Below are 11,683 nucleotides of genomic sequence, written 5' to 3' on the forward strand. Positions count from 1 at the left end.
TCTACATAACAAACAAACCATATCAACGACCTTGATTTAACAAATTTTTCATGATCCCAGCTAAAATAAAGCACTTAATAAACTATGGTGACTTGTACAATTTTTGGACAAAAAGAAACCTAAGAAGGAAAAAGTAAAGAATAGAAGAACAAAGCAAAGAGGAAGAATAGCAACATCGTTATCTTAACATTCATTTTACAAGTGTTTTAATTATCTTTAAGTTGGCTATGATTATACACTTTTATAACGACTTATGTAATATTTTTATTATTTTCAATACGATTTGTTTAAACTAAGGCAACACCAATGCTATAGCTGATGATTATTACAAGTATTGACATTCTTCTGTTGTGATTTAAAGCAGTACTGTAGCCTACCGGCCTATCACAAGCAGTAGCTTACAAAACTATCTACTGTTTTGTTTGTTCTTTGCGTGTTTTATTGCTATACAATACAGTGTTTGGCTAGGTTTTAGGTGGGTTAGAGTAAGCTGTGATTTTAAACTTACAGTTTGTAACCTGGACCAAGGTCAATGACTATAAATGTCATGATTGCGCAATATTAAAGATACCTACCCTTTACCCTTTAGTACCCCAGATTATCGAGGTTCGACTTTACAATGTTAAACTGTACTGTAAAGTATTGCAGCCTATGCTACTTTAATTGTGTTTTAATGAGGTCAAATCCCGACCTATATTGACCGATGCTGGTTCTAAACCTCGACTTAGCGAAATTCCTGCAAACCTAACCTCACTATAACGAACCTTGTTTTAACGAAATCCTTGATATAACGAATCTGAAGGGATTGAACTGAATATCTGAATTCGATCCCTTCAGATTCGTTATACCGAGGTTGGACTGTACTAACTTCCTCTCAACTTCTACTAATGTGTATCAAAGCACATTGGCCTAATGAAAGATTTGTACAAGTTCAGGTCACAATTCACCATTTTTATAATTAATTTCATCCATTTTCTTTAAATATTTGTAATCGAACTAACATTATTTTTTGTCAGCTTCTTGGCTGCGGGCAACATTCAGGCTTGTATTGAGACACTGGCGCGAGACAAGGAGCTCAAGTCTCTCAAGATGGCCGCCACCCTAGCCTCACAACATGGCTTCCCTGAGCTGGCCAGTAGCCTCGCCACAGAATGTCTAACCATGGCTGTCCTGGCTGGTAACCTGGCTGTGGGACTGGAGCTGGTCAACAGCTTACCTCAGTTCCAGGTTAGGAATGGTCCATAACATCTTAAGGTTTTATTTCTTAATATTTTGTTATGATTGGGAATGATAGGCAAAAAACTTGTAGCTTTGTGTGATGGCAATTAATGTTTTAGAGTATGAACAATCTGTGTTACATTGTTAGGGAAAAGATTATTCTGAGCACTTGCTATTAAATATAAATGTTTTCCATGATAGGCGAAAAATCTAAACATACGTACGTTACAATAGAACTGAGACTGGCAATTTTAGACTAGGCCTAGTTAGATTGAGAATAAGTGTTCCAAAACATATATCTGGAGCTAAACGATGGTTGAAATTCTACCACGTGGCAAAAATGACAGCACTACCGGATCATTCGGCCATGTTCAGTACAGGCAAGAGTCAGGTCCTGAGAAGGTCTAGAGTAGTTTTTACAATACATTGTCCTTTCAGTTTGGCTTGATTAAAGAGTTGGCATATTCCACAAAAAGTATTAATATACATCAGTGTACTCTTGTCAATGGCTCATGAATCAATTTTATTCTCACTAGTGATCATTTTAACGTGTGAGTGGAATGTCTAGTGTTACCTAGAGGTGTGCGGATGTCCGAAATTTCAGGTCGGTTTCGGTTTGGTTTAGATATTTGTAATCGAACGAAGCCCAAATTTGATATTCAAAGTCAAAGTCAAAGATTTTTATTGTCTTTAAACACATGTGTGCAATTGACAAAGTCACAAGCATATAATGTATGTATTATGTAAATAGCCTATTCTAAGTAAAAGGTACATTGAAAAATATAATATTAATTTATAGATTAAAACAATAACAAAATATAAAAACACCAGGGAATGACATAACAAACAATTAATATAAAATCTAAACAATTATCCAATTTAAATTCTTAAAGTACTAATGTCACAAGCTAAAAATTCATCAACAGTATAAAAAATATGTTCTCTTAACCATATTTTAATCTTATTTTCAAACTGTTTTGAAGTTATATTCCACATGTTTTCTGGCAGTTTATTAAATAATTTAATTTTCATATAAACATGACTGTTTCTTGTTTTTTCCAACCGTACAGAGATTAAGTTAAGAAGATAGTTTTTCCTCGTTTGATAGCCATGTATTTCTTTTCTAACAGACAATTTACAAATAGAATTCTTAACATCCATCAGGCAGCAATATATGTACAAATTTGGAAGAGTCATTATTTTAAGCTCTTTGAATAAAGGAACGCATGACTCCCTATCTGAAACATTTGTAATGACTTTTACAGCTCTTTTTTGCCACTTAAAAGCCTCTAATGCACTACACTAGTTGCCCCATAAAGTTATGCCATACTTTAAGTGAGAATGAAAAAAAGCATAATAGGCAGTTATCAGCATGTTTTTGGTTACACAATCTTTCAACTTTCTAAGAAGGTGAATTACTCTAGACAGTTTTCTACACAACTGCTCGACATGAGTTTCCCAACTTAACCTACTATCAAGATAAATACCTAACAACTTAACAGGTTTCACATCTTTATAAATAGAAAAGTCCAAAGAAAAGATAATTTGTTCAGTCTTTTTCTCATTAACAATTAAAAGATTAGAATGAAACCATTCCATTGCTATTTCTAAGGCTTGGTTCTCAGTTCTTATTAGATCATCTAGGTGTTTTTTACTGTTAAGAAGTGTGGTATCATCTGCATATAACACTGTGGCACAAGGAATATTTGAAGTAAAATCGTTCACAGCAATAATAAATAAAAGAGGTCCAAGGACTGATCCCTGAGGCACACCCATTAATATTGTTCTAAAGCCAGACTTATCACTGCCCTGAACCATGGTGGAAGTAAATAAGGTGTGCTACTGCGCATCGTAGCCGGCTGCAGGCGGTGCGGGGGAGGGGTATCGTGACGTCACCTTGGGGGCAAACATGCCTCGCGAGCATATCGAGCAGTGACGCCGCTCTAATAAAATTGTAATTTTTAATAGTAAGAACCGATAAAAATTCCTGAAACTTTGCATAGTTTTGGACTATTAACATAGGATGCTTATGATTTAAATTTTATTAATTTATTTTAATTAAAAACCATTCAACCACCGATCAAACTTCAAACTTTTTCAAACTAACACAAAAAAGTTAGTTGGCTACCAAATCACGTATTATTTGGTCTGGTTTATGAGACCTGCGGGAAAGTTTTAGGGAAAGGTTCTAAGTTAACTGTAGTATCGGTTGGATTTCGATAAAAGAATTACTTTTTTAGCTACGAAGAATTATATCAAGCCGCAACGGAGCGCGCGCTCAGCCGATGCCACCGTTTATTGGATAATAAGGCCACGCATTTATTATCCAAAACACTGTAGCTACATGTTATAAGGATATACTTTGTATTCTACATTTTAAATTAAATATGTAATATTAACATGTGACAGATATAATAAGTTTTACATTAAAATGTGTTGCAACATCTTCGTTTTTATACAAATTAACTCTCTTTGATAACAGTTGCCATACAATTTGTAGGATCGGAAATGAATAACATTTCCTTAACCAAAAACATAGTTTATTACATTTTGCAATCTTATAAAAATATATACGACCTGAAAGTAAACATCTAAAAATTAAACATTGCATCACCTCTGGATTTTCTAAACTTTTTTAAGTTTCTTTAGAAATTTTCTTTTTTCGCCACCAGCAAAATTGTATTGTCTTAGCCTCCTGTTGATTTGTTGAGGAAAACTAAAATATCGCACGTTTGGTTGCGTTTTCTTATTTTTCGAACTATTACAACAACCGTACACTGCACAATGGAGCATTTTTGTAGAAAGATGTATGCCCTATGGGAAACTGACATCTACTGTAACTCGCGGTGAACACAGAAACGAAAACAAAACAAACATCACGTGATCATCCCCCGCACACACCCCCGCACCAAGCCAAAGTTGCGACATAGATAACAACCCCAGTGAAATAGGATCCTAGCTGTCGAATTAAACTGGAATATCACATTTTATTATCATGGTATTGCAAGAGTGAAAAATTTTATATTTTAACCTGATTATAAATACAATGTTTAATCACCAACTTATTTTTTAACAGAGTACATTTTATTTTATATACTACGTTAAATATATTCCTTTGCGTTATAGATAATTTATTATTTAAACCACTATTTGCAAACTTTGGTTTTAACTAATCAACAACGATTTGCTATACTTTAAATGCAATTTGGCAATGTTAACCCTATTCACCGAGGAGACAATATTATATATTCTCTGCTCTGTGAACTATTACGAAATATCCCATATTCAAACGGGGAAAAACACACTGAAGTCAACAGAACAACAATTTTTCACATAAGAATATAAATACAGGAATAAAAATATCAATGATACTATATTCATGAAACTACATTATTTGTTGGATGGCAATGTGTGATTAATACTTGGCAACTGACTCGACTCGCAGCACGCGCTCCGATCACGCGCTCATATAACTTAGCATATCTCAGGAAATAATGCCTGTAACGGTATATAGTTTGAAGGAAAGTTAAATTTGGATCTTTATCTAAAACTTTCCCGCTGGTCAAATCCTTCTAACCAAATAGTACGTGATTTAGTAGCCGACTAACTTTCGCATGTTTAGTTTTAAGAAAGACCAAGTATAAAGAGTGATTTCATGCTTGAGTTTTTAACAATTACAATCTATTTTTTCACAACACGCATCGTCCACTTATAATTGATGTCCATGTCAAGTTTCATAATTTTTGCTCGATTCTAACAGTTCAAAATGTTGATGTTAATAGAGCAGTGTCACGCTGAGCTATATACGCGCGCGAAGCGGTTTGCCCCCAAGGTGACGTCATGCCGAGATGCGCAGAACGGTCTCAAACTCGTCCGGCTGAGTAGCACACCTTATTTACTTCCACCATGGCCCTGAACCACCATTTGTTCTCTACCACTCAAGTATGATTTAAATAAATTAAGTTCTTTACCTCTGATACCATAGTGAAACAGTTTGTCTAGCAGTAGCTCATGATTCATGCAATCAAAAGCTTTAGTAAGATCTATGAGTAAGGCAGATGATAACAGCTTATTTTCTAAGTTTTCTAACACTGTTTCTATCACATTCTCTACTGCTTTTACTGTATTTTTACCTTGCATGAAACCATACTGTTCCTCACAAAACAAATTATTAGTCACAAAAAATGTATCAAGTTGAGCCTTAATACAGGATTCAAAAACTTTACTTATTATAGGAACCAGAGAAATTGGTCGGTAACTAGATGTCAACTTTTCACCCTTTTTATAGACTGGTATCACTTTTGTTACTTTTAGTGCTTGCGGATATATACCCTGTTCCAAGATCATATTAAACAGTAAAGTCAATGGTGTCACTATCACCTGACATATTTCCTTTAGAACTCTATTTGATAAACCATAGTAATCTTCACTACATGATGAACTTAAGCTAGTAACAACTTTAGTCACATCTTTACCTTCAATTGTTCACCAAACCAGATATTTATTCAAATCTTTTTTTCTTTCAAGGACAAAATTATTTACTAATTCTACTGCCTTGTCATGGGATTTATTCTTATCACTAACAACATTTATACTACCGGTACTTAAAATATTAACAAAATAGTCATTAAAAGTATCTGAATCAATTAATAAATTTTCTTGCTTAGTGACATTACAATTTGACTCAGTTTTTATTAAAGCCCACGCAGCTTTACATTTATTTGAGGAATTTAAAATGCACTTTTCATTTGCAACTTTTTTGCAATAGTTAACTTTGTGTTTGTACCTTTTTTTTACATCTATGTATTCTTGTTTGAGGATATTTTCATTTTCTGTGCCCAAGCTATTTTTATATCTATCATAAAAAGCATTTACATACACTTTAAAGCTCTTCAATTCTGGTGTATACCATTTTAAGTCAGGCTTTTTTCTAGTTTTCACCTTAACTTCCTTAACTCTACAGCATTCATTATATGAATTTGTCAACAATAAATTAAAATGATTGAAAGCTATATTTACATCTGTTATACTACATAACTGCGTCCAGTCAATTTGGGACAATTTACTTTTTAAATTGAAAAGTGCTTCAGGTGTCAGTTCTCTGACTTTCTTAGTCAAAACATTGTTAGGCATCACACTTTCCATAGAAATTTCTTTAAATTGAGCATATACCCCCACATGATCCGATAAATGAGGTTCTATTACACAACAAATTGTTTTCTTTCTATTAAAATTACTTACAATATTATCTATGCATTTCCCCCCCCCCCTAGTAGGTTCCTCATTCAACCAATACATGTCAAAGGATCGCAATAAATTCAAAAATGATTCTCTTTCATGTGATTTTGACAAAATGTCTATATTAAAATCAGCTGAAATAATATGCTTCGACCCAGAAAATTTACCATATAAGTGTAACAAAAACGATTCAAATAGATTAAAAAACATATTAATATTAGAATCAGGAGTTCTATACAAAGTGGAAACAACTACATTATCATTAGGTAACAAAATGGTATAATATTCGTCACTATCCGTTAAACATTTCCGGATAGACTGTATATAATGACATTTGAGACTGAGGTCAAAAGAGACACACCGCTACCAGTAATATAAATAGGTAATGCTGTTAATTTCTTTTTTTATATATGTGTTATTTTCTTATTTATTATTACAGAAATGTAAGATGTAATTTCAACATTTGTGGTCTAGGGATACAAAAACCGATAAAAACACCCAGGTAAATAAATTTAATGCACCATACGAGTAGAGTAATTTTGATCAGATCAATAAGTATTATTAGTTTAATGTTACGATATATAAAAATGATGTTCCCTTGGTATTAATTTATTAAATAACTGCGAACTATCCGAATCCGAAAATGTCCGAACCCGAACCTATAACTATCCGATCCGAACTCAAATTTCACTATCCGCACACCTCTAGTTTGACCAATAGTTCGATTGAATATACAACATTGTAGTTTCGGTCTTGTTGCACATTGTTGTATGTGTTTGACAGTCGTGGTGCTTGTGGCTGGCCGCTGCTGAGGTGGTGTCCAAGGTGAAGAACCGCAGCGAGATAGAGGCTATCAGCTGGGTGACCGGGCTACGTCAGGCACCTATCAGTCTCTGGGACCATCTGACCACCTCGTGTGCTAGCCTCGGCTCTACCTACCACAAGCTATTGACGCACCTGTCCACCAACAAGACGCCTGAGTTTGAGCGAGATGTGAGTAGTCTCATTGATATGTGTTGCATTGCTTACCTACTGTATGATCAGCTGCTCAAATATTTTTTTTTATCGTTCACTTTTTGTTTGTAATAGTTTTTCTCCTTACATGCAATATAAGTTAGTTTCAATAATTAGTATGTAAACATTTTTATTCCTCCCAAACATTGACTAGTACCGAGACTTCTTCAGCTGTTTGAGTATTGTGTTTAATTTAATTTTATATAGTATATAAATTAAATACAACAGCCAGGAGGCAAATACAAAGTTGAGGAAAACAAAAGTCTCCGTAGTCTACATGTTGATTTTTCAGAAGAAGTATAAGAACTGAAGAATAAGAATAAGAATAAGAATAAGAATGCTTTATTGCCGTTACACTGGTTTACATGCATGGCACAGTCAAGGAAATGTCTTAGAACTAAGGTTTAATTTAACATCATTTATGAAGTCTATTTATGAAATGGCGACCATACAAAGTAGGTATTTTAAGCCAAGTATGAATGGAGATGAGTGGCGCAATCTTCTGGTCTTGTTAGTTGTTAGTGACTAAGGCCGACATATTCCTTAGACACAGCTGTTAATTAATAGCCCAACCTTGCTACTGTAAAAAGTTGTATAAAACTGTTTCATATGGCTCTTTTAGTTCAGTTTACTTTTTTTATTTAGTTTGGAAAATGACATATATTTTAAGAGAATATAGATATTTAAAGTAGGTACACAAGTGCATAAGTGCTAGTGCAACATGTTTGGTCATTGTTCTCCACTATCTTGGTATGTGACATTGTTTGGTAAAATATGAAAAATAGATGTAACTTAAAATTAAATTAATCATTCTTAATTAGGCTAGTTAAAAAGTGCAACACAATTTTGAATTACTGTCACAGACTTAGTGAAGCTAAAGAGATGTTTGGTTTGGGGTACCCCACCTGACTTGATGCACTGGGCAATGGTGGAGTTGACGAGGACTGTCCATGTACACGTTGACCTACTTGCACTATTTCAAATAATTGTCCGTTTGATAAAAAAAAAAAATATTTTTGGAAAAAAACAAAATTAGTGTCACTTACTAGCATTGTACAGACTGATTAATTTAAAATAAAGTTATAATATGAAGAGTGAATTTAAGTTGCGGGATGATGTGGATGGACAATAGAAATGTGGTGATTATTCAGCGGAGAGGAAAATATTACTTGGGCTAGGTTATGTTTGAAACAGAAAAATATAAATAAGGAATTGTTTGATTTAAAATCATGAAACTTAATCTCTTTGTTCTGCAGGTATGGTATATTGTGAGTGGGCAGCTTGCCGCGGCGTGGGGAGCCCAGTCTGAGGCTACGCCAGCTCACTGTCTACGGCACTTGGTGTCAGCTCTATCTGCCGCCTTCCACTACCAGAACAACCATCCCTCTAGCACTGTCACACTGCTCACTTTGGCTGTCATGGCCCCTCACGGTCTGTATTCGGTCTTAGCACTTTCACAGGGTGGGATTCACAGTTATACACATTAGTTTAAAGTACTCATATTTGTGAGCAACATCAAAAACCTCATTTTTCAATTGATTAATATTCCAGGTGACAAAACCTATGGAACCTATGGGAATTTTCCCTCACATTTCCCAACAGTACAGGTGAAAGCATAATTTTTATCCTCCAATAACCCACCTCATTACAAAATATTAGATGTATAAAAATCACCTCAGTATATAGCCATATAACAAAATTTAAATTTTAAAACACACAACTGTACAGTAGACTCCCTCTTATCCGGACTCCTCGGGACCGAGGCCAGTCTGGATAACGGTTTTTCCGGTTAAGCCGACGTCCCCAAAAACTCAATAAAATGGACCGTTTACGGTGATATTCGACTTAAACTTAGGAGAGCATTGTATTAAGACATGTGATCATTGGTCTCAAATCTTTCCCACGAGAACAGGCGTTACAGTACCGCCCACTTCCTGCCGATCTAGTCCGGTTAAACCAAATTGCTGATAAAAATTGTCTGGATAAAGAAATGTCATTTCCGTAGAGTGTAGTCTGGTTAAACCGATGTCCGGTTAAAAGGTGTCCGGATGAGAGGGAGTCTACTGTATTTGATCCTTAGTAGCTTGAATTTCATGGAATGAGAAAGCTATTTTAATAAAGTTACTGCCAAGGTTTTGTTATCCAAAGATTTGTTACTAAGTTTTATTAACAAAGTTCTATTTTTAATTTTTATTCCTGTAATTGTATGTACTTTCTTTCATTCAAACTCTTTTGGACAACGTATTTTGTTCAAAAGATTTTTTTAAATACATTTTCAATCCTCACATTTTGACGGTTGAATAGCAAACATTTCTAAAAAGTAATCAGCAGTCTATATATATACTATTTTCTTCTGACAAGGTTTACACACCATTTTAAATAATATAACTGGTTTGGTAAACTAAATAACATTTTTGGATAAGAAATACCTAGTAAAATGTTGAGTCAATTTTGATTGCAGTTTGATTCAACCACTGACATAACTCTTATTTTTCAGGTATTTTCAGCAAGGAAAGCATTCTGACCAAAGAGTATGAAACTCTTGAAGAAAAGCAGCTTATGAAGAGTTTAAAAGCATTTGTATGCGCTTCCATCATCCATTGGTTGAATAATAACTGGAATAAGGTAGCTACACTGAGGCTCAAATCTTCGGGACAGAGTAATGCTGAAGAAAGCACCATCGAAGAAATAGATTTCAAAGTTGAGTGGCTTGTGGATCTGATTACAAAATATTCTCCTGAGGTTCTTGATGGAGAGAGTATTTCGTTTTTTGTCAAAAAGGCTCAAAAAGAAGAGTTGTTGAGCCGTGTTACTGCAGAAAACATCAAGAAGAGTGCAGTAAGGAAAAGCGATAGCAAAGAGAAGACAAACCAGACTCAGAATAAAGTTGAAAGTAGTACAGGAAGTAAATTAAGTGATAGCAAGAACCAAGAAGCCAAAAAGACTGAAGAAAATCTAAATTTGACTAGAGAAAATAAAGAATGTCCATCAGTTGAACATCAAAACGAGCAGATAGAAATGAACAATCCTGAGACTGATAAACAGGTTGGTTCTTGTGTGCCTGATAAAACACAAGAAAACTCAAATGGAAAGGACACTGAACAAAGAAATGCAATTGTTACTCAGAGTACAACCAGTTCAGTAGAGAAAAACTCTGAAAATGTTATAACTAATACAAATGGTAATATGCCGAACCAAGGGTCAAATGGAAGCATAGAAAAAGAACATGCTTTTGATGCTCAAGCTGATGGAGATGAAACAATCTCAAAAATACAAGATAACTCCGAAAAATGTGTACCAAATGATGAATCTAATGGTATCGTTATGAACCAAGGTTCTAATGGAAGCACAGAGAATGAAAGGTCTCTTGATGCTAAATCTAATGGAGAAGACAAACTTTCAAAGTTACAAGAATTGAAAAAACTTGAAGAAACCATCTCTCAGTTTGAATCAACACATGTGTCAGTGCCTAGCCCCTTTACTTTCTATGCTAACATAAAATATCTGCTAGACCAAGTTGTTAGCAAACAGGACCCCAAAGTGGCCCAACAACTGCAAGAAAACTGTGATAACTTGTGGAAGAAGTCCCAGCAATGAACTTTTGTTCCTTCGTGTACCTGTGTTACTTAGTATCATAACAGTTGATTTTACTTTTTTACCAGTATTACCTCTTTTGTTTTTACTTTATATTTTAGAAAGTGACATCATTTTCAGTAAATAGGCTATTTGAATTTTGTTATTATCATCATAGAAGTAGGCTTACTAGTATCTCAGGCCAATTATTTTGAAATTGTAAAATTTTTACTCAACATAATTTTTGTTCTAAAGAAAGATTAATTTTCTTTTAAGATTGGAAAAATAACAGATAAAAGTTTTTTTAGTTGTTTAGTAAAAGATAATTTTTCTACTTTTCTGTTGGTTTTCTTTCCTACAAATTCTGTAGAACCTACTTTAATACTTAAATACTTTACTTTATTTTAAGCCAAGTATGAATGGAGATGAGTGTAGGATCATGATATTGTAGTCTTGTTAGTGAATTAGACATATTCCTTAGACACAGCTATTAATTAATAGCCCATACAGCCAATGGCAACTAAATGGACGTACAGTTTATAGTGGAATCCGAACCACATTTTTGGCTTGTAATTGACGAATTGGTCTAATTATCAGGATAGTACTGGGGATAGTCATAGTACGGTACTCACTAGTGCGG

At 34.2% G+C, this 11,683-nt stretch overlaps 1 protein-coding gene across 2 annotated transcripts in view; it reads left to right on the plus strand.

Moving 5' to 3' along the window:
* Positions 1–11,369, plus strand: part of LOC128989633 (gem-associated protein 5) — a 35,069-nt gene extending 23,700 nt beyond the window's left edge. For both annotated transcript variants that reach the window (XM_054411582.1, XM_054411583.1), the window contains exons 20-23: positions 1,017–1,227; positions 7,240–7,449; positions 8,727–8,901; positions 9,968–11,369. In XM_054411582.1, coding sequence (XP_054267557.1) covers positions 1,017–1,227; positions 7,240–7,449; positions 8,727–8,901; positions 9,968–11,067 — 1,696 coding nt within the window. In that variant the 3' untranslated portion in view covers positions 11,068–11,369. The remainder of the gene's footprint in view (positions 1–1,016; positions 1,228–7,239; positions 7,450–8,726; positions 8,902–9,967) is intronic.
* Positions 11,370–11,683: the final 314 nt, after the last annotated feature.

This window comes from Macrosteles quadrilineatus, unplaced genomic scaffold (assembly GCF_028750875.1).
Source record: "Macrosteles quadrilineatus isolate MER2022 unplaced genomic scaffold, UCM_ALF_1.0 Scaffold_3__2_contigs__length_128488019, whole genome shotgun sequence".
NCBI lineage: Eukaryota > Metazoa > Arthropoda > Insecta > Hemiptera > Cicadellidae > Macrosteles > Macrosteles quadrilineatus.